Raw genomic sequence first — 27,722 nt, 5'->3', positions numbered from 1 at the left:
CCATCGTCTGGGAAGTGAGGAGCGCCCGTGCCCGGCCACCCATCGTCTGGGAAGTGGGGAGTGCCTCTGCCCGACCACCCATCGTCTGGGAAGTGAGGAGCGCCTCTGCCCGGCCACCTATCGTCTGGGAAGAAGTGAGGAGCGTCTCTGCCTGGCCGCCCCGTCTGGGAAGTGAGGAGCTCCTCTGCCCGGCCGCCCCGTGTCTGGGTAGAAGTGAGGAGCTCCTCTGCCTGGCCGCTCCGTCTGGGAGGTCTACCACGGAGGCCAGAAGCAATGTGGGGGCTGGACGTGGTGGCTCACGCCTGTGGTCCCGGCACTCTGGGGGGCGAGGCGGGTTTATCACTTCGGGCTAGGAGTTCGAGACCAGTCTGGCCAACTTGGCGAAACATGAAGAATACAACAGACAAACCAACCAACCAACTCAATGACAACAAAACAGGTCTACCCTGGAGTCATACTCTAATTTTTTCTATTTTCCTCCCTTTCTGATCCTTTATCCCACTTTCTTTTTCTTCCTCTTCCTTCTCCCTCTTCTTTGTCAAATAGAGGATTGAGTTATTATCACTGATCCATATAAAGTCCCTCTCTCATTTATTTTAACTCCCACCCCCATTTCTATTCCCCGACTTCCCATGTGCAACCTTCCTAATATGTTTGATACGCACCTTTTTGTTTGTATGTATTTTTAGAAAATGTTTATTGTTTTTGTATGCAAAAAAAATTAAAAAAAAAAAAATTAAAAAAAAAAAAAAAATACTACCTCCTCACCCAAAATGTAGTATAGAATTTTTATCTTGGAATTTTTGTTAATAGGATGTCTTAAACTAATACTTCAGTATTAGTTTAAATGAACCAGTTTAAATGAACTTGTTAAAAATGAACCATTTCTACAAAATTCCTCGAGTCTGTTTTTCTATCAATCTCCACTACAAATAGCAAGCCTTTATTAAGTTATTAACAATGGTTTTTTGCCTTAACAAAGCTGCATATGTTATAAATAAAGTAACTATACATTCATACAAGGTCTTTTAACCTTTCAGAATATATTGATCATCCTGTAGAGTAGAAAGTACACCAGAATATGGGTCAAATAAATACTGGCATGGGAAAAATCATCCAAAAATAAATTTTTGTTATGAAATACAAGGTAACAACTTCTTTAATATTTCTTTTTCAAAGTTGAATTTACTTATACATGTTTAAAATCTCCAGAAAAGATTCAAGCCATATGTGTTTAAAGAAAAACACTTTTCTCCCCCACATGTTATAAAGGTTTAGAAACCAAAATTAACTTGAACTTTGAATATTATAGCATTTGGCAGTAATGAGAAAAGGAGAAAACTAAAATTAACCAGCTAATAAAAAATTGCTAACTACTGTTATTATTTCTTGACCTGCCTGTTTCCCCACTGGACCACTGGCTTCTTAAGGGCAGACCCCATCTCATCTTTATATCCCTGCTGAACTAGTACTACAAACTGGGTGGCTTAATCAGCAGAAACCGACCGTCTCACAGTTCTATAGGCCAGAGCTCCAAAATGAAGCTGTTGGCAGGGTTGGTTCCTTCTGAGGGCTGTGGGGGAAGAATCTGTTCTAGACCTCTCTCCTTGGCTTGTAGATGACTGCCTTCTTCCTCTCTCTCTTCCCCAGGTCTCTTCACATTGTCTTCTCTGTGCATGTCTATCTTTGTGGCCCGATTTCCCCTTATAAGGATTTCAGTCATCTTCGATTAAGGCCCACCCTAATGACCTTATTTGAATTCGATTACCTCTTTGAAGACCTTGTCTTCAAATAAAGTCACATTCTGAGGTACAGAAGGTTGGGACTTCAACATATGAATTTTGGTGGGGGGGGCAGTTCAGCTCATAACACCAGGTGCTAGGACAGTGCCTAGCACACAGTGGGCACCCAGAAATGTTCAGTCTGGCTAATATTTATCCTATGGTTCCATTGGAATGAGCCTTAATATCAAGGACACCCTCTTTACAGCAAGTAAAATGAGTTACTAATCAATTCCTGGTAGTGATTTTAACTATCTAGTTGTGCAGTCAGGTGCCTGTAATTCATGGGTTTATAAATCTAGAGTCTTGGTCTGTGAGGTTTTGAATGACGTAACTAATGATTATCCTGTCTTTTAAATTAGATGGTACAGAAGCACAAGACAGTTACATATTTTCTTAGATACTCACACTAAACTAATGGTGAAAGCAACTGCAGATCTCTGACTTGGGAGCTACGCATAATGGTTAAGAACATGGACTCAGAAGCTCAACTGCCTGGGTGTGCCTCAGGCACCACAGCTGCTGGCTGACAAAAGGCATTACACTTGGGAAGTCCTTTCCAATGAATGACTCATAACATAGAAACTGTACGAATAAAGCTGGTAAATTCACCTAAACATAAAGGGAAAAACAGCATGCCCAAAATTACATATGTAAGTCTGGTAGGGTGGCATACGTCTGTAGTCCCAGTTACTTGGGAGGCTGTGGCAGGAAGATCACTTGAGCCCAGGAGTTTGAGGCTGCAGTGTGCTGTGATCATGCCTGCATACAGCTGCTGCAGTCCATCCTGGGAGACATAGCAAGACCACATCTCCTACGAAAAATTATACATACACAAAATTTAAAATTCAGAAAAACCAGGGAAAATATTGTGGCTCATGTCACAGACCAAGGCTGATCTTTCTAATAAAGAACCATCAGAACTAATCTAGGGGGAAAAAGATAATTATTGCAAAAATAATGATTATGGAGGAACTGCTTTCAAAAAAGGAAATATAAATGATTTTCAAATCTATGAAAAGATGCTCAGCCTCAAGGCAGTGAGAGGTCATTTTTTTCTGATCAGATCATCCAAAATCTTACTGTATGTCTTTCTGTTTGTTCTTTTATGTTCTTTTGAAGTCTTTTAAAAACAGGTACTTTGGTTTTACATGTCTCTTAAGTATTGGGGGAACCCGCCCACAATATTTCAACATAGGTTCTATTTTCCCTAAGTGTCGGCCGGCTGAGAAATAAAAAGAGAGTAAAAGAGGAATTTTACAGCTGGGCCTCTAGGGGTGACATCACATATCAGTAGGACTGTGATGCCCACCTGAGCCACAAAACCAGCAGGTTTTTATTAAGGACTTCAAAAGGGGAGGGGGTGTACGAACAGGGAGTAGGTCACAAAGATCACATGCTTCAAAGGGCAAAAAGGAGAACAAAGATCACATGCTTCCGAGGCCAATAAAGATCACAACGCAAAGGGCAAAGCAAAGATCATAAGGCAAAGGGCGAAATCAAAAACTCCTTGATAAGGGTCTGTGTTCAGCTGTGCACGTATTGTCATGATAAACATCTTAAACAACAGAAAACAGGGTTCAAGAGCAGAGAACCGGTCTGACCTCAAATTGACCAGGGTGAATTTTTTTTCCCCACCCTAATAAGCCTGAGGGTACTGCAGGAGACCAGGGTGTATTTCAGTTCTTACCTCAACCGCATAAGACAGACCTCCCAGAGTGGCCGTTTATAGACCTCCCACCAGGAATGCATTCCTTCCACAGGGTATTATTAATATTCCTTGCTGGGAAAAGAATTTAGCAATATCTTCCCTACTTGCACGTCCATTTATAGGCTCTCTGCAAGAAGAAAAATATGGCTGTATTCTGCCGGACCCCGCAGGCCATCAGACCTATGGTTGTCTTCCCTTGTTCCCTGTAAATTGCTGTTATTGTGTTCTTTTTCAAGGTGCACTGATTTCATATTGTTCAAACACACGTTTTACAATCATTTTGTACAGTTTGACACAATAGTGGTCCTGAGGTGATGTACATTCTCAGTTTACGAAGATAACAGGATTAAGAGATTAAAGACAGGCATAAGAAATTATAAAAGTATAAAGTATTATTTGGGGAGTGATAAAGGTCCATATTAAAATGAAATCTTCACAATTTATGTTCAGAGATTGAAGTAAAGAAATTGTAAAAGTATTAATTTTGGGAGCTGATATATGTCCATATTAAAATGAAATCTTCACAATTTATGCTTCTCTGCCATGGCTCCAGCTGGTCCCTCCGTTCAGGGTCTCTGACTTCCCACAACACTTAAGTTTCTTGTAGGTATTTTATTGATTGCTGCTACTGCTTTAAATTTGATTTCTGTATTGTAGTTTGTACCCTTGCCACCTTTATTGGACTTTCTGATTAACGGTAGTAATTTCTCAGTTGGTTTCTTGACTTTTCCATGAATTCATTTTATAATCTGCAAATAGTGATAACTTCCTTCTTTTTTTTTTTTTTTTTCGAGATGATGTCTCACTGTGTCACCTAGGCTAGAGTACAGTGGCCTGATCTCTGCTCACTGCAACTTCCGCCTCCTGGGTTCAAGCAATTCTCTGCCTCAGTCTCCCGAGTAGCTGGGATTACAGGTGCCCACAACCATGCCCGGCTAATTTTTTGTATTTTTAGTAGAGATGGGGTTTCACCATCTTGGCCAGGCTGGTCTTGAACTTCTGACCTTGTGATCACCTGCCTCAGCTTCCTGAAGTCTGGGATTACAGGCGTGAGCCACCGCTCCCTGCTGATAACTTCCTTCTTGACTTATTTTTCAGATGCATAATAATGATAGAGATTGATAATGTCTTTTGCAAGTACTCAGTTTATTTTATTAGCTTTTTAGATAGATATAGAATCTTAGAATATTCTGAATAGTTTATTTTTCCTTTTATGACATGAACAATAGGCCACTTCAGTAATTCTAGATGTTTGTGGCACAAAGTAGTAAGTGTTCAGTAAATGTTGACTATTCCATGTTTTTGTGCCTTTGTAAGTACTGTTTTTTCAGACATCATCTTGTCAGTGAATCCTCTTTTCCTGATCAATGCAAAGTGGAACATACCGTTTTTTTGTGCCACCATTATTCCATGACATACATCTGGTATATTGTTAGTTTTTTTCATGATTAGTGTTTCCTTCCAGACCACACATATTCCTTGTGGGAAGGAGTTTTCTTTTCTTTTTTAGAGATGGGATCTTTGTCACTCGGGGTGGAGTGATGTGGTGCAATCATAGCTCACTGCAGCCTCAAACATTTGCTCTTAAACTCGTCCTCCTGCTTCAGACTCCCAAGTAGCTGGGACTACAGGCATGCACCACTATGCCCAGCTAATTTTTTAACTTTTTGTAGAGATTGGGTCTCATTGTGTTGCCTAGGCTGGAGTTTTTTTTGTTTCTTCATGGTTTACTGTATCAGAGGGGTTCTGTAAATATGTATTTAATGAAGCCTAGGTTTATTTTTTGTAAAACATGAATTTTATAAATATCTAATCTCTTAATTTCATAGTGTATTAAAATGCGCTTTGAAATATATCAAATACCGTACTGCATAGAATAAGATATATGTGTATATATGTACATATATATGTTTTAGCATTATATTTACAATTATGAATATAAACAGAATAATTGATTTTTATTAGGTATATATTCCTTTTCTGACCAATATCAGATAAGTTTGCTGTTGACTTTTGATTCTGCCAAGATGAAATAGCCCCATTCTGCCTAGGTTTTCCACCTATCAGAACGGCTACAATAAAAAATAGTGACAATACAAAATGCTGGTGAGATTGTGGAGAGACTGGATCACCACTACATTGCAGGTGTGTAGTAAAATGGTACAGCCACTCTGGAGAACAGTCTGGCAGTTTCTTAAAGACTAAACATGCAATTACCATATAACCCAGCAACTGCACCATTAGGCATTTGTCCCAGAGAATGAAAATTAAATTCACATAACATCTTGTACACAGATGTTCATAAGCAGCTTTGTTCATAATAGCCCCAAACTAGAAACAAAACAGATGTCCTTCAGTAGGTGAATGATTAAACAAACTATGGTGCATGGTACCATGGTGTACTATTCAGTAATAAAAAGAAAATAAATGTTGATACACACAACTTAGATGAATATCTGGGAAATTATTCTGAGTGAAAAAAGCCAATCCTAAAAGGTTACATAGTGATTTTATTTCTATAACCTTTTTTTGTGTGTGTGTGAGATGGAGTTTCACTCTTGTTGCCCAGGCTGGAGTGCGGTGGCTTGATCTCGGCTCACTGCAACCTCTGCCTCCTGGATTCAAGTGATTCTCCTGCCTCAGCCTCCCTGAGTAGCTGGGATTACAGGCGCCTGCAACCATGCCTGGCTAATTTTTTGTATTTTTAGTAGAGACAGGGTTTCACCATGTTGGCCAGGCTGGTCTCGATTACATAATATTTTTAAAATGACAAAATTACAGAAGTGCAAAACTGAGTAGTGGTTGACGGAGTTCAGGGATTGGTATGGGGCCAGGAGATGGTGTAGCTATAAAAAGGTAATACAAGGCATCCTGTGGTGATAGAATTGATCTGTATCTTGACTGGATCAGTGTCGGTATCCTGGTTGTGTTGTACTACAGTTTTGCAAGATATTACCATTGGAGGGACTGGGTGAAGGATACAAGAGTTTTCTCTTATTTCTTACAACTATATATGAATCTAATATTATCTCAAAATAAAAAGTTTAATTAAATACAAGGTTTGGTCTTAAGTGTTTTTTAAGCACCCTGCTCCCAGAGCTCTTAGCATAGCAAAGGAAGCACACAGGAGCATTCCTGTTACTCGTAAGTTTTGACTTTGTGTTTTGCATTTTAAACAATTTTTTGTTTTCATCAAATACCCCAGGAAGTTATACTTCTATAAATGTTATTTCAAGTTATTTTTCCGGTTTTCTTTTGTGCTGTAGTCACTTTCCTTTTTTTGTATAACTTAACCAGTTCTACTTCTTTTTCTTCTTGGAACTTGGTTTTGAACTCAGAGAATGTTAGTGAGATTGTACATAGAACTTTAGGTAGGAAGATTTGACGTAGACATTGCTTTTCTTATCACAGAGTTTTGTGTATTTGTGACTTTGGCAAAATTACATGCATAAAATTGTATTCTGATAAATGACCATATAAGGAGATCATATTTATGTGCTTTCTTTTTCTTCAACAGAAACCACCACATCTAAAAACACCAGTGGGCTTACAGACATAACATGGAGTTCCAGTGGAAGTGATTTGTCGGATGAAGATAAGACACTTTCTAAATTACAGAGAGATAATGGACATTGCTCTAGAATAGACAGATTTTGTAACAGGAACACTTTGTGTCCAGAAGATTGGACTAGTGAAGGTAAATTGATAATTTTGTTAGAAATCCAGTTTCTGTTAAATATTGGATTTAATATTGGAATAAACTTACATTCTTTTCTAGTATTTATCATTAACATTCCAACTATCAGAATGGCACAATAAAAAATAGTGACAATACAAAATGCTGGTGAGGTTGTGGAGAAACTGGATCACCAGCACATTGCAGGTGTACAGTAAAATGGTACAGCCACTCTGGAAAACAGTCTGGCGGTTTCTTAAAGACTAAACATGCAATTACCATATAGCCCAGCAACTGCACCTTTAGGCATTTGTCCCATAGAATGAAAATTAAATTCCTTTCTAATAGGATTTAATGAGTCCCACCCTCTATGCTAAACACTTCGGAAACATTTTCTTGTTTAATATTTCTCAAAACAACTCTAAGAGATAGGTATTACAGATATTATTTTTACAGTTAACAACTTAAGCTTGGACTGATGAGAATGGATTGGGATTCCATTTTAGATCTCTTTGTTCCATAGCCAGTTCTTTCAACTTCTACACAGTGCCACACCCACACTGCCTTCTTCCCAACCTGTTCAGTAAATACTGTGACAACCAGTGTGTGGTAGAGGTGTAACATACTGACAAATTTCTATTCAGATGGCGTTTTATATTGTGTCATGTTTTAGACAATTGAAAGCAGAGTTTCTCATCCTTGACACTCTTGACATTTTGGGCCAGATGATTCTTTGTCATGGGGAGCAGCACCTTCCTATGCCTGTAGGATATTCTGCTGTGTCCCTTGCCTTTACCTGCTGGGTCACGGTAGAATCCCAGCCACAGTGATGATAACCAAAGATGTCTCCAGATGTTGTCAAGGGTCCCACGAAGGACAAAAATCACCCCTAGTTGATAACCACAGATGTTGAATTATGGAAATCATGTCCTTTTAGAATTTTTAAAATATACAACTCATCTATAGAGTATTTAAATGTCTTAATGTTTTCAAAGTAAGCTTATGAGTTCTAACTCTTGACAGTTCATGTTAGTTACCTAGGGTTCGGTTTGTACAGACAGCTTCTCGGGAGGGTAGTTAAATTCTTTTGACCACTTTGTATGTCATTTTGGTAACTATTAATACCATTGACATTTTAGTAGTTACCAGGTGAAGTGGTATTTTAAGATTATATATAAGCTGATAGCAGTTCTATTATTAATTCAACCATATTAAATGAAATTTATTGTTACTTGGTTTATCTTCATACATTTCAGAATACAAAGTTTATAAAAATGGGTAAATAGTATGGTTTGTGCCTCCCAAAGGGCTGGGATTACACATGTGAGCTGTCGCGCCCAGCCTCCCTTCCATTTGGTTTTTACCAATTGTCTAAAAGATTTTATAACTTTTGGAAAATCTCTTAAATTATTAGAGACCCAATTTCCTCATCTGTAAAATGCAAATTTAAGTGTAATAGTAGCTTCCTGCTTTTTAAATGTTTTGTGACCACCAAAGTTTTGTGACGAAAGCCCCAGTTATTTCATAGCATGCATCACATTGCAATATGTATTAATCTGTGGGCTACTTCAGGTTAGGAATGGTGCTGTTTTCTCTATTGTATTTATTTCGTATTGTGAGTATCTCGAATGGTGTGATGGGCTCTTTTTAGGCACCTGCTTTGTCTAATGAATGAAGGAGTGAATGAATGAAGAAGTGAATGAATGAATGAGTGCTGCACAGATGTGTGATACCAGCAGCAGCTCTGAGGGCACTTGTGTTTTTCCCTTGTCTCTCCCTGGCTTCCTGTTGAGAAGGTTCAGCAACCTGGAAAATCTCTAATGTGTTCCCCTGCCTGGCTTCCGTGGACTAAATTTGATGTTAATGTGGGAAGCAGTTGCCATTATGCGTCTGCTTCTCTCAGTGGTGGTCTGACCTTCAGTCTGTTATGATCATTATAGTGGCTGTTTTTTTTAAGAGATGAGGTCATGCTCTTGTCACCCAGGCTGGAGTGCAGTGGATCATAGCTCACCGCAGTTTCAAACTCCTGGGTTCAAGTGATCCTACTACATCCTCTTAATCATGTTTAGTGAAAAAGTCTAGCTGTGTAAGAAAGGAGGAAAAAAATAACAATACATAGTTTATTTGCTTAAACATGCTGGAGAAACTCTACAAGGATACAGAAACACCTAATAAAAGTAGTTAACTTAAAATTGGGGTTGGGATAAGATTTGGGAGAAACAGTGATTTGAGATAAGAGTAGAAATATACTTTTCACTGTCTTAAATTTTTTTGAGACAGAGTCTCGTTCTGTTGCCCAGGCTGGAGTTCAGTGGAAAGATCTCGGCTCACTGCAACCTCCACCTCTTGGGTTCAAGCGATTCTGGTGCCTCAGCCACCTGAGTAGCTGGGACTATAGGTGTGCGCCACCATGTCCAGCTAATTTTTTGTATTTTTAATAGAGACAGCATTTCATCTTGTTGGCCAGGCTGGTCTTGAACTCGTGAGTTTTGGCATTCCGCCCACTCTGGCCTCCCAAAGCGCTAGGATTACAGGCATGAGCTATTGTGCCTGGCCCTAAATATATTTTTTAACATTATTGAGTGACATGGATATATTAACTACTAAGAATAAAAGAGATTTAAAAGTGAAAGATTAAGGAGATAATTAAGCAAGTTAAAAATTGTATTTTTTAGATGAATTACAGTTTATCGACTGGGAGATTGACAGTGACAGGGCAGAGGCTAGTGACTGTAATGAATTTGAAGATGACAAGGGTGCTGTGGAAATCTCAGACTGTGCTTCTTGTGCAAGTAATCAGTCTTTGACAAGTGATGAGAAGCTATCTGAACTTCCCAAGGTAAGAATGAAGTATTTCAAAACTTTTATTCACTTTATAACATTTGCTAATCACAGTTGTCTTGTTTTTGTTTTTGTTTTCCTGTCCTTCCTCAAGAACAACCACTTTTGACTCTTAGGGGATTCTTTTGTCCTTTACTCACTTATCTCTAAATAACATGCTTGTGCTGTACTTCTCAACATGGATAAATATTGATCTCACTTCTCATTCACTTCCCACCCTCACTGCACACCGAACGTTTTTTATCCTATTATTCTCCTGGTGCAGATATATCAAAGTTTGGTTAGATTATATTCAGCATTTACACAATAGTGAATAAATAATATTGATAGCCAAGGGAAATATTAATTATTATCCTTTGCAACTATTTGCTTTCCCTAGACTTAATAATTATTTTGGTTTTTGTTCTAGTTTTACTTATTGATGAAAAAAATACTTTTTCACCATTGCCTAGCTCTCTTGTTAAGATTTTCAGACAGCAGTCATTCTGTGAGTTTCATTGTTTTGGAGAACTCTCCCACAACCTCCTAGCTGCTCCAGTTTGAACTCAGTGTCCTCTCTCCTTTCGCGTACATTGTCACCCGGACTTTGCTCTCATTCTGGGAATTCGTTAACCTCTCTCCTGTATTGAGCTCCTTTATCCAGGATTTCATGTTTTCCTCTTTCTTGGTTTTCACCCTGTTTTGATTGAACACATCTTACCATAACTTCCTGAGGAATTATTTGGCATGTCAGAAGATGCTTTTGTCCTATTTTGATGTGTGATTGAAAATTTGTATAGAATTTTTAGGTTGGAAATAATTTTCCTTCAAAGTTTTGAAGGCATTGCTTCATTATCATAGCTCAAGTTGCTGTCAATAAGCTTGAAGCTATTCTCATTCTTGACCTTTTAAGATTTTTCTCTTTATTACTGGTTTTATGCAGTTTGATTGTGATATGCCTTGGTATGATTTTTCAGTTGGTGTTTGTCAAGCCTTTTGAATCTATGGTGTTTTGGGGATTCCCCAAGACCACCGCCAGGTTCAGCAGTTGACTAGGAGGATACACAGGACTTAGCATATAGTCATACTCGTGGCCACCGTTTATTTCACTGAAAGGATACAAATCTATTTTTATTTATTTAGAGACGGGGTCTGGCTGTGTCACCCAGGCTAGAGCGCAATGGTGCGATCATAGCTCACTGTAGCCTTGATCTCCTGGGCTCAAGTGATCCTCTCACCTCAGCCTCCAGAGTAGCTGGTCCTACAGGCATGTGCCACCACATCTGGCTAATTGTTGTATTTTTTGTAGAAAGGGGGTTTGCCATCTTTCCCCAGGCTGGTCTCGAACCCTTGTGTTCAAGGGATCCATCCACCTTGGTCTCCCAAAGTGCTGGAATTGCACGTGTCAGCCACCATGGCTGGGCAAAAAGATACAAATTTAAATCAGCAGTCTTCCACGAGTCCTCTCCCAGTGGAGTCACACAGTATATGCCTAATTCTTCCAGCAAAATGTTTAGACGACATGTGTGAAGTGTTATGTACCAGAGAACTCATTAGAGACTCAGTGCCCAGGGTTTGTATTAGGGGCTGGTAACATAGGCACCCTTGCCCTAGAATCTACCCAAATTCCAGACTTCAGAAAGAAAATGGGTGTTCAGCATAAACCATATTGTTTGCACAGTTTAGGCACAGTGACCCACCATTATTTATTATTTATGGAATGATGAAGATTCTCCTGAAATCTGTTTTTAGAAGCTAGGCAACGACCAGCTTTGCAAGCAGGGTTTTCTAAGGATAGCTACTTTAGGCCAACTACGTTAACTCTTTTCTGCATATATGTGAGTTTGTAGTTTTCATCACATTTGGTAAGTTTTTGGCTTTGACTTCTTAATTTTTTTTCTGACTCCCCTTTTCGTTTCCTCCTGTGACTCCAATTACATGTATATTAATTCGGCTGCTTAATGTTGCGTCATGTCTCATTTTTGCTGTCATTGTTTTTTCCCTTTCATTTCATTTTGGGTGGTTTCTGTTGCTACATCTTCTAGTTTAATAACTTTTTAAAAATTCTTCAGTATATTCTGCAGCTAATACTATCCAGTGTATTGGTCATCTCTGACATTGTATTTTTCATTTCTAGAAGTTTGATATGAGTCTTTTTATGTTGTCCATGTCTTTTCTTAACATATTTTCTTCTATATTTTGAACATACAGAGTATATTTATAATAGCTGTTTTTAATGACTGTTTTGGTAAATCAATCTGTGTCATTTCTGTGTCTATTTCTCCTCCTTATGGGTTGTATTTTTCTGCTTTTTTGCGTGCCTATAAATTTTAAAAAATTGTAAAATACAATGCACTATTATTATAGTCATCATTCTGTGTATTAGATTACTAAAGCATATTCCTTTGGTCTAAATGAAATTTTGTATCCTCTAGTCAGCATCTTCCCTTTCTCCATCCACTTTTCTCTCCCAGCCTCTGGTAACCAACATTCTACCCCAATTCTGTGAGTTCTACGTTTTTAGATTCCGCATGTAAGTAAGATCATGCTGTATTTGTCTTTGTGTGCCTGGCTTATCTGAGTTAACGTAATATCCTCCAGGTTCATTCATGTCGCAGATGATAGAATTTCCTTCTTTATTAAGACTGGATAGTATTCCATTGTGTATATATACTACATTTACTTTATGCATTCATCTAGACACCTAGATTGCTTCCAAATCTTAGCTATTGTGAATAGCACTGCAATTAACATGGGAATGGAGATATTTTTTTAGCATACTGATTTCAATCGTTTGGCCCAGAAGCGGGATTACTAGATTATATGGTAGTTCTATTTTTATTTTTTTCAGAGACCTTCATACTATTCTCCATAATAGCTGTGTTAATTTACATTCCCAGCAACAATGTACAAGTTCCCTTTTTGCTACACGCTCACCAACATTTGTTATCTTTCATCTTTTTGATGATAGTCTTTCTAATGGGTGTGAGGTAATACCTCATTGTGGCTTTAATCTGCATTTCCCTGGTGAGTGGTGATGATGAGCATTTTAATATGTATCTGTTGGCCATTTGTACATCTTTTGAGCAATGTCTGGGTCCTCTGCACATTTTTAAATTGGGGTCTTTGTTTTCTTGCTATTGAGTTGTTTGAGTTCTTTATCTATTTTAGATATTAGTCCCTTATCAGATATATAGTTTGTAGATATTTTCTCTCAATCCATGACACATCTTTTGCTCTATTGTTTCCTTTACTGTGTATAATCTTTTTAGTTAGATGCAATCTCATATGTTTTTGCTTTTGTTGTCAGTGCTTTTAGGGTAATATTTAAGAAATCTTTGCCCAGACCAATGTTATGGAGCGTTTTCCCTATGTTTTATTCAGTAGCTTTACAGTTTCAGGTTTTATGTTTAAGTCATTAGTCCATTTTTAGTTGATTTTGGTGTATGGTGTGAGATAAGGGTCTAATTTCATTCTTTTGCATGTGGTTAACCTATTTTCCCAGCACCATTTTTTGAGGATTGTCCTCTTTCCATTGTGTATTCTTGGCACCTTTGTTGTAAATAATTGACCACAAATGTGTGGGTTTACTTCTAGGCTCTCTACCCTGTTTGATTGGTTAGTTGGTTGGTTTTTATGCTGTGCTGTTTTGGTTACAATAGCTTTGTAATAGGTTTTAAAATCAAATAGTGTGATGCCTCTAGGTTTGTTCTTTTTGCTTTGGCTATTTGGGGTTTTTTGTGGTTCCATCTGAGTTTTAGGATTGTTTTATTCTGTGAAGAATGACAAGGGAATTTCGATAGGCATTGCATTGAATCTGAATATCACTTTGGGAGGTATGAATAGTTTAACAATATTCTTGCATTCCGTGAATATGGATAGCTTTCCATGTGCTTGTGTCATCTACTGTATCTTTCATCAGTGTTTTGTATTTTCTAGTATATACATCTATTGCCTCCTTAAATTTACTTCTAAGTAGCTTTTTAACGATGCTACTGTAAATGGGATTGAGTTCTTAATTTCTTTTTCAGGTACTTCATTGCTAGCATAAAGAAACACTGTAGATTTTGTATCCTGCAACCTTACTGAATTTGTTTATCAGACATAACGGTTTTTTGGTGAAGTTTTTAGCATTTTCTATATGTGAGACCATGACATCAGCAAACAGATGATTTCTCTTCTTCCTCTGATATGGATGCCTTTATTTCTTCCTCTTGCCTAATCGCTCTTGCCAGGACTTCTAACTATGTTGAATAGTAGTGGCAAGAGTGGGCATTCTTACCTTGTTTTTGATCATAGAGGAAAAGCTTTTACCTTTTTACCATGGAGCATGGCAGCTGTGGGCTTGTTACATATGGCCTTTATTGTGTTTATGTATATTCCTTCTATACCTAATATGTTCAGTTTTTATCATGAAGTGATTTTGAGTTGTATCACATGCTTTTTCCATATCTATTTTTTATTATTATTATACTTTAAGTTTTAGGGTACATGTGCACAACGTGCAGGTTTGTTACATATGTATACATGTGCCATGTCGGTGTGCTGCACCCATTAACTCGTCATTTAACATTAGGTATATATCCTAATGATATCCCTCCCCGCTCCCCCACCCCACAACAGGCCCTGGTGTGTGATGTTCCCCTTCCTGTGTCCATCTGTTCTCATTGTTCAATTCCCACCTATGAGTGAGAACATGCAGTGTTTGGTTTTTTGTCCTTCCGATAGTTTGCTGAGAATGATGGTTTCCAGCTTCATCCATGTCCCTACAAAGGACATGAACTCATCATTTTTTATGGCTGCATAGTATTCCATGGTGAATATGTGCCACATTTTCTTGATCCAGTCTATCATTGTTGGACATTTGGGTTGGTTCCAAGTCTTTGCTATTGTGAATAGTGCCACAATAAACGTACATGTGCATGTGTCTTTATAGCAGCATGATTTATAGTCCTTTGGGTATATACCCAGTAATGGGATGGCTGGGTCAAATGGTATTTCTAGTTCGAGATCCCTGAGGAATCGCCACACTGACTTCCACAATGATTGAACTAGTTTACAGTCCCACCAACAGTGTAAAGTGTTCCTATTTCTCCACATCCTCTCCAGCACCTTTGTTTCCTGACTTTTTAATGATCGCCATTCTAACTGGTGTGAGATGGTATCTCACCGTGGTTTTGATTTGCATTTCTCTGATGGCCAGTGATGATGAGCATTTTTTCATGTGTATTTTGGCTGCATAAATGTCTTCTTTTGAGAAGTCTCTGTTCATATCCTTCACCCACTTTTTGATGGGGTTGTTGTTATTTTCTTGTAAATTTGTTTGAGTTCATTAAAGATTCTGGATATTAGCCCTTTGTCAAATGAGTAGATTGCAAAAATGTTCTCCCATTCTGTAGGTTGCCTGTTCACTCTGATGTTAGTTTCTTTTGCTGTGCAGAAGCTCTTTAGTTTAATTAGATCCCATTTGTCAATTTTGGCTTTTGTTGCCATTGCTTTTGGTGTTTTAGACATGAAGTCCTTGCCCATGCCTATGTCCTGAATGGTATTGCCTAGGTTTTCTTCTAGGGTTTTTATGGTTTCAGGTCTAACATGTAAGTCTTTAATCCATCTGGAATTAATTTTTGTATGAGGTGTAAGGAAGGGATCCAATTTCAGCTTTCTACATATGGCTAGCCAGTTTTCCCAGCACCGTTTATAAAATAGGGAATCCTTTCCCCATGTCTTGTTTTTGTCAGGTTTGTCAAAGATCAGATGGTTGTAGATATGCGGCATTATTTCTGAAGGCTGTGTTCTGTTCCATTGGTCTATATCTCTGTTTTCGTACCAGTACCATGGTGTTTTGGATACTGTAGCCTTGTAGTATAGTTTGAAGTCAGGTAGCGTGATGCCTCCAGCTTTGTTCTTTTGGCTTAGGATTCACTTGGCAATGCGGGCTCTTTTTTGGTTCCATATGAACTTTAAAGTAGTTTTTTCCAATTCTGTGAAGAAAGTCATTGGTAGCTTGATGGGGATGGCATTGAATCTGTAAATTACCTTGGGCAGTATGCCCGTTTTCACGATACTGATTCTTCCTACCCATGAGCATGGAATGTTCTTCCATTTGTTTGTATCCTCTTTTATTTCATTAAGCAGTGCTTTGAAGTTCTCCTTGAAGAGGTCCTTCACATCCCTTGTAAGTTGGATTCCTAGGTATTTTATTCTCTTTGAAGCAGTTGTGAATGGGAGTTCACTCATGATTTGGCTCTCTGTTTGTCTGTTATTGGTGTATAAGAATGCTTGTGATTTTTTGCACATTGATTTTGTATCCTGAGACTTTGCTGAAGTTGCCTATCAGCTTAAGGAGATTTTGGGCTGAGACGATGGGGTTTTCTGGATATACAATCATGTCATCTGCAAACAGGGACAATTTGACTTCCTCTTTTCCTTATTGAATACCCTTTATTTCCTTATCCTGCCTGATTGCCCTGGCCAGAACTTCCAACACCATGTTGAATAGGAGTGGCGAGAGAGGGCATCCCTGTCTTGTGCCAGTTTTCAAAGGGAATGCTTCCAGTTTTTGCCCATTCAGTATGATATTGGCTGTGGATTTGTCATAGATAGCTCTTATTATTTTGAGATACGTCCCATCAATACCTAATTTGAGTTTTTAGCGTGAATCGTTGTTAAATTTTGTCAAAGGCCTTTTCTGCATCTGTTGAGATAATCTTGTGGTTTTTGTCATTGGTTCTGTTTCTATGCTGGATTACATTTATTGATTTGCGTATGTTGAACCTGCCTTGCATCCCAGGGATGAAACCCACTTGATCATGGTAGATAAGCTTTTCGATGTGATGCCGGATTCGGTTTGCCAGTATTTTATTGAGGATTTTTGCATCGATGTTCATCAGGGATATTGGTCTAAAATTCTCTTTTTTTTTGTTGTGTCTCTGCCGGGCTTTGGTATCAGGATGATGCTGGCCTCATAAAATGAGTTAGGGAGGATTCCCTCTTTTTCTGTTGATTGGAATAGTTTCAGAAGGAGTGGTGCCAGCTCCTCCTTGTACCTCTGGTAGAATTTGGCTGTGAATCCATCTGGTCCTGGACTTTGTTTGGTAAGCTATTAATTATTGCCTCAATTTCAGAACCTGTTATTGGTCTATTCAGAGATTCATCTTCTTCCTGGTTTAGTCTTGGGGAGGGTGTATGTGTCGAGGAATTTATCCATTTCTTCTAGATTTTCCAGTTTATTTGCGTAGAGGTGTTTATAATATTCTCTGATGGTAGACTGTATTTCTGTGGGATCGGTGGTGATACCCCTTTATCATTTTTTATTGCATCTATTTGATTCTTCTCTCTTTTCTTCTTTATTAGCCTTGCTAGCGGTCTATCAATTTTGTTGATCTTTTCAAAAAACCAGCTCCTGGATTCATTGATTTTTTGAAGGGTTTTTTGTGTCTCTCTTTCCTTCAGTTCTGCTCTGATCTTATTTCTTGCCTTCTGCTAGCTTTTGAATGTGTTTGCTCTTGCTTCTCTAGTTCTTTTAATTGTGATGTTAGGGTGTCAATTTTAGATCTTTCCTGCTCTCTCTTGTGGGCATTTAGTGCTACAAATTTCCCTTTACACACTGCTTTGAATGTGTCCCAGAGATTCTGGTATGTTGTGTCTTTGTTCTCATTGGCTTCAAGGAACATCTTTATTTCTGCTTTCATTTTGTTATGTACCCAGTAGTCATTCAGGAGCAGGTTGTTCAGTTTCCATGTAGTTGAGCAGTTTTGAGTGAGTTTCTTAATCCTGCGTTCTAGTTTGATTGCACTGTGGTCTGAGAGACAGTTTGTTATTAATTTCTGTCCTTTTACATTTGCTGAGGACTGCTTTACTTCCAAATATGTGTGGAATTTTGGAATAAGCGCGGTGTGGTGCTGAGAAGAATGTATATTCTGTTGATTTGGGGTAGAGAGTTCTGTAGATGTCTATTAGATCCACTTGGTGCAGAGCTGAGTTCAATTCTTGGATATCCTTGTTAATTTTCTGTCTCGTTGATCTGTCTAATGTTGACAGTGGGGTGTTAAAGTCTCCCATTATTATTGTGTGGGAATCTAAGTCTCTTTGTAGGTCTCTAAGGACTTGCTTTATGAATCTGGGTGCTCCTGTATAGGGTGCATATATATTTAGGATAGTTAGCTCTTCTTGTTGAATTGATCCCTTTACCATTATGTAATGGGCTTCTTTGTCTCTTTTGATCTTTGTTGGTTTAAAGTCTATTTTATGAGAGACTAGGATTGCAACCCCTGCCTTTTTTTGTTTTCCATTTCCTTGGTAGATCTTCCTCCATCCTTTATTTTGAGCCTATGTGTGTCTCTGCACGTGAGATGGGTTTCCTGAATACAACACACTGATGGGTCTTGACTCTATCCAATTTGCCAGTCTGTGTCTTTTAATTGCAGCATTTAGTCCCTTTACATTTAAGGTTAATATTGTTATGTGTGAATTTGATCCTGTCATTATGATGTTAGCTGGTTATTTTGCTTGTTAGTTGATGCCGTTTCTTCCTAGCCTTGATGGTCTTTGCAATTTGGCATGTTTTTGCAGTGGCTGGTACTGGTTGTTCCTTTCCGTATTTAGTGCTTCCTTCAGGAGCTTTTTTAGGGCAGGCTCGGTGGTGACAGAATCTGTCAGCATTTGCTTGTCTGTAAAGGATTTTATTTCTCCTTCACTTATGAAGCTTAGTTTGGCTGGATAGGAAATTCTGGGTTGAAAATTCTTTTCTTTAAGAATGTTGAATATCGGCCCCCACTCTCTTCTGGCTTGTAGAGTTTCTGCTGAGAGATCAGCTGTTAGTCTGATGGGCTTCCCTTTGTGGGTAACCCGACCTTTCTCTCTGGCTGCCCTTAACATTTTTTCCTTCATTTCAACTTTGGTGAATCTGACAATTATGTGTCTTGGAGTTGCTCCTCTCGAGGAGTATCTTCGTGGCATTCTCTGTATTTCCTGAATTTGAATGTTGGCCTGCCTTGCTAGACTGGGGAAGTTCTCCTGGGTAATATCCTGCAGAGTGTTTTCCAACTTGGTTCCATTCTCCGTGTCACTTTCAGGTACACTAATCAGACGTAGATTTGGTCTTTTCACATAGTCCCATATTTCTTGGAGGCTTTGTTTGTTTCTTTTTATTCTTTTTTCTCTAAACTTCTCTTCTCGCTTCATTTCATTCATTTCATCTTCCATCATTGATACCCTTTCTTCCAGTTGATCAAATCGGCTACTGAGGCTTCTGCATTCGTCACGTAGTTCTCGTGCCATGGTTTTCAGCTCCATGAGGTCCTTTAAGGGCTTCTCTGCACTGGTTATTCTAGTTAGCCATTCGCCTAATTTTTTTTTTCAAGGTTTTTAACTTCTTTGCTGTGGGTTCGAACTTCCTCCTTTAGCTTGGAGTAGTTTGATCTTCTGAAGCCTTCTTCTCTCAACTCGTCAAAGTCATTTTCCGTCCAGCTTTGTTCCATTGTTGGTGAGGAGCTGCGTTCCTTTGGAGGAGGAGAGGCACTCTGATTTTTAGAGTTTCCAGTTTTTCTGCTCTGTTTTTTCCCCATCTTTGTGGTCTTATCTACGTTTGGTCTTTGATGATGGTGAGGTACAGATGGGGTTTTGGTGTGCATGTCCTTTGTGTTTGTTAGTTTTCCTTCTAATAGTCAGGACCCTCAGCTGCAGGTCTGTTGGCGTTTGGTGGAGGTCCCCTCCAGATCCTGTTTGCCTGGGTATCAGCAGCGGAGGCTGCAGAACAGCCAATATTGGTGAACAGAAAATGTTGCTGCCTGATTGTTCCTCTGGAAGTTTTGTGTTAGAGGAGTATCTGACCGTGTGAGGTGTCAGTCTGAGGAGGCAGTCTGTCCGTTCTCAGATCTCCAGCTGCGTGCTGGGAGAACCACTACTCTCTTCAAAGCTGTCTGACAGGTACATTTAATTATGCTGAGATTTCTGCTGCCTTTTGTTTGGTTATGCCCTGCCCCCAGCGATGGAGTCTACAGAGGCAGGCAGGCCTCCTTGAGCTGTGGCAGGCCCCACCCAGTTCCAGCTTCCCTGTGTTTACCTACTCAAGCCTCAGCACATCGGGCACCCCTCCCCCACCCTCGCTGCTCCTTTGCAGTTTGATCTCAGACTGCTGTGCTAGCAATGAGCGAGGCTCTGTGGGCGTAGGACCCTCCAAACCAGGCGCGGGATATAATCTCCTGGTGTGCCGTTTACTAAGACCGTTGGAAAAGCACAGTATTAGGGTGGTAGTGACCTGATTTTCCAGGTGCTGTCTGTCACCCCTTTCTTTGACTAGGAAAGGGAATTCCCTGACCCCTTGTGCTTCCCGGGTGAGGTGATGCCTGGCCCTGCTTAGGCTCACGCTCAGTGCACAGCACCCCCTGTCTTGCACCCTCTGTCCAACACTCCCCAGTGAGATGAACCCAGTACCTCAGTTGGAAATGCAGAAATCACCCGTCTTCTGCGTCGCTCATGCTGGGAGCTGTAGACTGGATCTGTTCCTATTTGGCCATCTTGGCTCCACCCCTTTCCATATCTATTGAGATGATCATATGGATTTTGTCTTCCATTCTATTAACTTGGTGTATCACATTTATTTATTTGCATATGTTGAACCATCCTTGCATCCCAAGGGTAAATGCCACTTAATCATGGTGAATGATCCTTTTAATGTGCTGTTGAATTCAGTTTGCTAGCATATTGGTGATTTTTGCATCCTTGTTGATCAAGGATGATATGGTAGCTTGGATTACAGGCGCCTGTCACAATGCCCAGCTAATTTTTGTATTTTTAGTAGAGATAGGGTTTTACCGTATTGGCCAGGCTGGCCTTGAACTCCTGACTTCAGGTGATCCACCCACCTCGGCCTCCCAAAGTGCTGAGAGTACAGGTGTGAGCCACCGCACCCGGCCTGCGGTATTTTCTTTTAGGACATTTAACAGATGTGTTTGATTACTGATAAGACTTTCCATATTAAGTTGATAGTACTTTGTATTCTTGTCTGGGTTTTTATAATTTATTTTATTGGTGTCTTCCAAGAAGCATTTGCTATTATGGTTTGAATGTCCTCTCCAAAACTCTTGTTGAAATTTAATTACAATGGTTACAATATTAAAATATGGGACTAGTATAGTTTGGGTCTGTGTCCCCACCCAAATCTCATGTTGAATTGTAATTTCCATTGTTGGAAATGGGGCCTGGTTGCAGGTGACTGGATCATGGGAATGGATTTCTCATGAATGGTTTAGCACCATCCCCCTTGGTACTGTCCTCACAATAGTGAGTGAGTTCTTATGTGAGCTGATAGGTTAAAAGTGTGTAGCGGCCAGGCACTGTGTCTCCTGCCTGTAACCCCAGCACTTTGGGAGGCCAAGATGGGAGGATCAGTTGAGCCCAGGAGTTTGAGACTGACCTGGCTAACATAGCAAGACCTCGTCTCTATTAAAAAAAATTAAAATAAATAAATACGTAAAAGTGTGTAGTACTGCCCCCTTTGCTCTCTTGCTTTCGCCACGTGAAGTGTCTGCTCCCCCCTCCCCCTGCTTTCTCCATGTGAAGTGCCTTCACCCACTTTGCCTTCCACCATGAGTAAAAGCTCCCTGAGGCGTCCGCAGAAGCATATGCCACCATGCTTCCTGTACAGCCTGCAGAACTGTGAGCCAGTTAAACCTCTTCTTTTATAAATTATATACTTCTGGTATATCTTTATACCAATGTGGGAATGGTATATATTGAAAGAATGATATATATTAAAATAACCTTTAATGGTTCCTGTATTAGGATTAGGCTATGAGGGCCTTGCCCTCATGAATAGATTAATATCATTATCACAGTAGTGGGTTTGTTACCACAAGAATGTGTTGTTATAAAAATTTTCTGTCCCTTGCTCTCACCCCCACTTGTCTTTCTGCTTTCTGCCATGGGAAGATGTAGGACAAAGGTCCTTACTAGGAGCCAGCACCTTGATATTGGAATTTTCAGCCTCCATAACTATGAGAAATAAACTTCTTTTCTTTGTAAGTTACCTACCTTGTATTCTGTTATAGCAAAGCAAAGTGGGCTGAGACACCATACCTACAGAGGGCAGCAGAGACATAGCAGTGAATTCTCATAACCTAATTTTTCAGGAAGTGTGAAGGAAATTGGATTTAGGTGAACTTTGTTATGTAATTCTCATACACTTTATGTAGTGACTCCTATGCAAATACAGGCTAATAGACATAATGAATGTAAAGTAATGTGAGTGAGACTCAGGCACGTTTGTGAGAAGGTAAACAACAGAAGCTGGCTGGCACAGATAAGAGATCTGAAAGTATTTCATGTAGTTTTAAAGGAAAAGTAAATGTGGCTTTCAAATTTGAAATATGGATTCATTTTTATGAAACAGATATTTTGTTTGTATTCTTATCAGTAAGGGTAGGAAAAATGATTCAGTAACTCACAGAAGATGGAATTACAGAAAAGTTTAAAAAAACAGGAATAAACAAAATTTTGTATTACATGGGAGTGTATTATAATCTTGCAGAAAGTGATCTGACAAACCTTTAAAAACATTTCTAAATTTAACGTGCATATATATAATTTTCTTTATTTTTACTTATATAAATTTTTGAAAATAATTCAGTTTTGCTTTTAATCAGTTTTAAGAGTGAGTTAGAATAAAATGATGACTAGATGTGTACTAATTGTTAATGACTAAGAACTGCCCATTGTTTTCATCTTTTTTCCCAATGTTTTACATTGTAAAATACACATAACATAAAATTTACTATTTTGACCATTTTAAAATGTGCAATTCAGTGGTATTGAATATCTTCATAATGTTGTGTAACTACCATCACCACCATCTATCTCCAGAACTCTTTTCATCTTGTAAAATTGAAATTCTGTACTCATTAAACAGTAACTCCTCCTTCTGTCTTTCCCTAGCTCCTGGCAACCACCATTCTACTTTGTGTATGATTTTGACTACTGTAATTACCTCATATGAATAGAATCGTATAGTATTTGTTTTTCTGTGACTGGTTTATTTCACTTAGCATAATATCCTTAAGGTTAATCCGTGTTGTTAGAATTTTTTATTTTTATTTTTTGAGATGGATTCTCAACTCTGTTGGCCAGGCTGGAGTGCAGTGGTGTGATCTTGACTCACTGCGACCTCTGCCTCCTGGGTTCAAGTGATTGTTGTGCCTCGGCCTCCTAGTAGCTGGGATTATAGGCGCATGCCACCACGCCCAGCTAATTTTTGTATTTTTAGTAGAGACAGGGCTTCACTGTGTTGGCCAGGCTGGTGAACTCCTGACCTCAAGTGATCCACCCACCTCAGCCTCACAAAGTGCTGGGATTACAAGCATGAGCCACTGAGCCCGGCTAGAATTTCCTTCTTTTCAAAGGCTGAATAGTATTGCATTGTATGTTTATACCACATTTTTTACTTAATTTGTGGCCTAACATATGGTCTGTCCTGGAAAATGTTCTATATTCACTTGAGAAGAATATGTATGCTATTGTTGGGTACAGTGTTGTGTATATGTCTGTCAGATCTAGTTGGTTATTGTCTGAGGTCCTCTGTTTCCTTACTTATCTTCGATCTGGTTATTCTATCCACGATTGAGAGTAGGCTGTTGATTTAATCATCTGTTATTTAGAAAGGTCTGTTTCTCCCTTCAATTCTGTCCATTTTTGCTTCATGTATTTTTGAGGTCTTTTAATTGGTGCATAAATGTTTAATTTTTGTCTTATTGTTGTATCAAATCATGTATTCATATATAATATCCTTTGTCTCTTGTAACCTTTTTTGATTTAGACTGTTTTCTCTGATATTAGTATAGCCACCTCTACTCCGTTCTGGTTACTATTTGCATGGAATATCTTTTTCTATCTTTTAATTTTCAAACTGTTTGTGTCTGTCTCTAAAGTAAATCTAGTGTAGGCAACATATGGTTGAATCCTCCGTCTCCATTCTGTCAATCTCTTGTCTTTTGATTGGAGAGTTTAATCCACTTGAATTTAAATTATTTGTACAGAAGGATTTCTGTCATTTTGTTATTTGTTGTTTATATAACTTACTGCTTTTTGTGGGGGCCCTCATTTCCTGCATTACTGTCTTCTTTTGTGTTTACTTGATTTTTTTCATGAAATGTTTAAATTCCTTTCTTATTTCTTTTTTTTTTTTTTTTTTTAATGGAGTCTATCGCCCAGGCTGGAGTGCAGTGGCACGATCTTGGCTCACTGCAGCCTCTGCCTCCTGGGTTCAAGCAGTTCTCCTGCCTCAGCCTCCTGAGGCTGGGATTACAGGCATGTGCCACCACGCCTGGCTCATTTTTGTATTTTTAGTAGAGATGGGGTTTCACAATGTTGGCCCGGCTGGACTCGAACTCCTGACCTCAGGTGATCGATGCACCTCGGCCTCCCAAAGTGCTGGGATTATAGGTGTGAGCCACCGTACCCGGCCTCTTTTTCTTTTTCTTTTCTTTTTTTTTTTTTTTTTTTTTGAGACAGAGTCTCACTCTGTCACCCAGGCTGGAGTGCAGTGGCGCAATCTCAACTCACTACAACCTCCGCCTCCCGGGTTCAAGCGATTCTCGTGCCTCAGCCTCCCTAGTAGCTGAGATTACAGGCGTGTGCCACCATGCCCAGCTAATTTTTGTATTTTTAGTAGAGACAGGGTTTCGCCATGTTGGCCAGGCTGGTCTCAAACTGCCGACCTCAGGTGATCTTCCCTCCTTGGCCTTCCATAGTGCTGGGATTTACAGTCATGAGCCACTGTGCCCAGCCTAGTACTTTGAACAACTTTAAAACAGTTGTCATAAAGTCTTTCTCTGGAAGATCTGCCATCAGGTCTTTTTCAAGGACAGTTGTGTTGTTTTATTTTTTTTTTCTTTTGAATGTGTCATGCTTTCCTGTATATCTTGTTATTTTTTGTTGAAAACAGGGCATTTGAATATAATGATGTGGTAAGTCTGGAAATTAGATTCTCCCTCTTCCCCAGCATTTGCTGTTTGTTTTGTTTTGTTTTGTTTTGAGGCAGAGTCTCACTCTGTTGCCCAGGCTGGAGTGCAGTGGTGTGATCTCGGCTCACTGCAACCTCCACCTCCTGGGTTCAGCCAATTCTCCTGCCTCAGCCTCCCAAGTAGCTGGGATTACAGGTGTGTGCCACCATGCCCAGCTAATTTTTGTGATTTTTAGTAGAGATGGGGTTTCGCCATGTTGCCCAGGCTGGTCTCAAACTCCTGACCTCAGGTGATCTGCCCACCTCAGCCTCCCAAAGTGCTGAGATTATAGGCATGAGCTACCATGCCCGGCCTGCTGTTTTTTTTTTTTTAATGTTATTGTTTTTGTTTATTTTTATTGTTTTAGGCTTGTCTCTATGTGAAGGATCCGCCTGAGGTGTAAACTTAAGATTCTCTGAGTCTTTTCTAAGCCTGAGTTTTTCTCCAGGAATGTGCAGGAAGTTTCTAATTTTTCCCTTATATACAGTTGCTTTCAAATGCCCTAGTCTTTAACATCTGACTCCCAAAAGGGAAAAAGAGAAAAACTAAATCCTTTAAATCCCCAGCAGTTACTTTGTGGGTGGGGTTGGGGGTGGGAGAGGGCTTGTAACAATGAGTGGAGATGAAGCAACAATGTGTGTGTCCACCTCTTTGTCCCATTTCTGTGATCAGAAGTAGTGTTCAGTGATCAGGGCACACATCCCCTATATTTGGAAGAGAGGGTCCTTTTTCCTTGTCCTTGGTTCCTGTAAGGTGCATGCAAGCTGCTCCTCGAAATGCATGCACAACTGCCTGCCTTAGGGCTGAGGGTGGCAAATGGATAGCTGCTACTGTGCTAACAATACCTGCAAGTGGTTAAAATTATGTTCAGGCCTTCCCCTGGACATTACAAGCCTTCAGTAGATTCCAGAGTTTCAAAATAGTTAAATGGAACAGATTTTGCCAGTGCAATGATCTTCTAGGTGGAGCAACACATTCGTGGTGCTTCCTACTCCACCATCTTCCCAGAATCCTCTGATTGCATATAATTTACATATAGTTGAAAGAGTTTAATTCTGATCATCATACATTTTAGAAACCTCTCATATATGTTTATATAAAAACTGATAAAATTTAGTGCTCGTAAATGGAATTCTGGAGTTCTTAGTCAAGCTTTTTGTGTGATTATATTTTAAAGATTTAATTATAGAAACATTGTACTGAAGTCTATATTCCAGTGTGTTCTCATGGTAAAAAGAAAAGGTTGGAGATTTTATTGAGGAGTCTGTATTTTTTTACTGTTATTTTATATTATAACTCATGTATTATATACTATATCTGTTCATTATCTTAGTATAGCATTTTTGGGCTTTTATTCTCTTTATGAAAGTGGGTAACTGTAGGTACCAATATCAATTGTTGCATCTGTGCCAGAAATTATATTTTATCTTTTCATCATCTCCCTTCTTGTATAGCTGAACTTTAGCTTAAAAGATGCCAGGACAAGGAGTTTGTCAGATTGTTCCTTTTCTTTGCATGAACCTTCTTCTCCTTTCACTATCACTGGGTCATCTCATTTCCCTTCATTCCCCTCTTTCTTCTTCATCTTTTCATTTCTCAAATACTTCTGTTTTCTGATATAAGAAGGACTATAACAGAAAAGGATTGCTTTAGGAAATATTGTTACAACTATGTAATGTTAAGTAGTAAGTCGGCCAGGTGCAGTGGCTCATGCCTGTAATCCCAGCACTTTGGGAGGCTGAGGTGGGCAGATCACGAGGTCAGGAGATCAAGACCATTCTGGCTAACACAGTGAAACCCCATCTCTAAAAAATACCAAAAAAAAAATTAACCGGACGTGGTGGTGGGTGCCTGTAGTCCCAGCTACTCAGGAGGCTGAGGCAGGAGAATGGCGTGAACCCGGGAGGTAGAGCTTGCAGTGAGCCGAGATTGCACCACTGCACTCCGGCCTGGGCGACAGACTCTGTCTCAAAAAACAAAGTAATAAGTCAGCCAGTGCAGTGGCGCACGCTTGTAATCCCAGCACTTTGGGAGGCCGAGGCGGGCAGATCATGAAGTCAGGAGATTTGAGACCATCCTGGCTAACGCAGTGAAACCCTGTCTCTACTCAAAATACAAAAAATTAGCCAGGCGTGTTGGTGGGCGCCTGTAGTCCCAGCTACTTGGGAGGCTGAGGCAGGAGAATGGCGTGAACCCAGGAGGCAGAGGCTGCAGTGAGCTGAGATTGCGCCGCTGCACTCCAGCCTGGGCGACAGAACGAGACTCCATCTCAAAAAAAAAAAAAAAAAGTCACTATGGATGTGACTTTTATAGTCTTCTAGTATTATAAACAATTCTTTGGAGTTGTACTTTTATTTATTTATTTATTTATTTATTTATTTTGAGACGGAGTCTCGCTCTGTCACCCAGGCTGGAGTGCAGTGGCGCAATCTTGGCTCACTGCAAGCTCCGCCTCCCGGGTTCACGCCATTCTCCTGCCTCAGCCTCTCCGAGTAGCTGGGACTACAGGCGCCCCCCACCATGCCTGGCTAATTTTTTGTATTTTTTAGTAGAGACGGGGTTTCACCGTGGTCTCAATCTCCTGACCTCGTGATCCGCCCACCTCGGCCTCCCAAAGTGCTGGGATTCCAAGTGTGAGCCACTGCGCCCGGCCTGGAGTTGTACTTTTAATAATTACAGAGTGGCACATGTCGGACTACCTTTCCTGAAAATAACAATGGCAACTTTTGGACAAAATA

The 27,722-nt window shown here is 39.6% G+C and overlaps 1 protein-coding gene across 14 annotated transcripts in view; it reads left to right on the top strand.

Annotated features, from left to right (window-relative positions):
• SPIDR (scaffold protein involved in DNA repair) overlaps nucleotides 1–27,722 on the top strand; it is a 522,838-nt gene that overhangs the window by 36,269 nt on the left and 458,847 nt on the right. For 13 of the 14 annotated variants that reach the window (XR_010121893.1, XR_010121891.1, XR_010121892.1 and 10 more), the window contains 2 exons: nucleotides 7,010–7,189; nucleotides 9,844–10,007. Coding sequence is in view for 9 of the 14 variants with exons in the window: in XM_063643327.1 (XP_063499397.1) it covers nucleotides 7,010–7,189; nucleotides 9,844–10,007 (344 nt within the window). In the remaining 5 variants the exon portion in view is untranslated. The remainder of the gene's footprint in view (nucleotides 1–7,009; nucleotides 7,190–9,843; nucleotides 10,008–27,722) is intronic. The other variant, XM_055286484.2, reaches the window with a different exon arrangement.

Source organism: Symphalangus syndactylus, chromosome 7 (assembly GCF_028878055.3).
Source record: "Symphalangus syndactylus isolate Jambi chromosome 7, NHGRI_mSymSyn1-v2.1_pri, whole genome shotgun sequence".
NCBI lineage: Eukaryota > Metazoa > Chordata > Mammalia > Primates > Hylobatidae > Symphalangus > Symphalangus syndactylus.
This window is presented reverse-complemented; position numbering and strand designations above follow the sequence as displayed.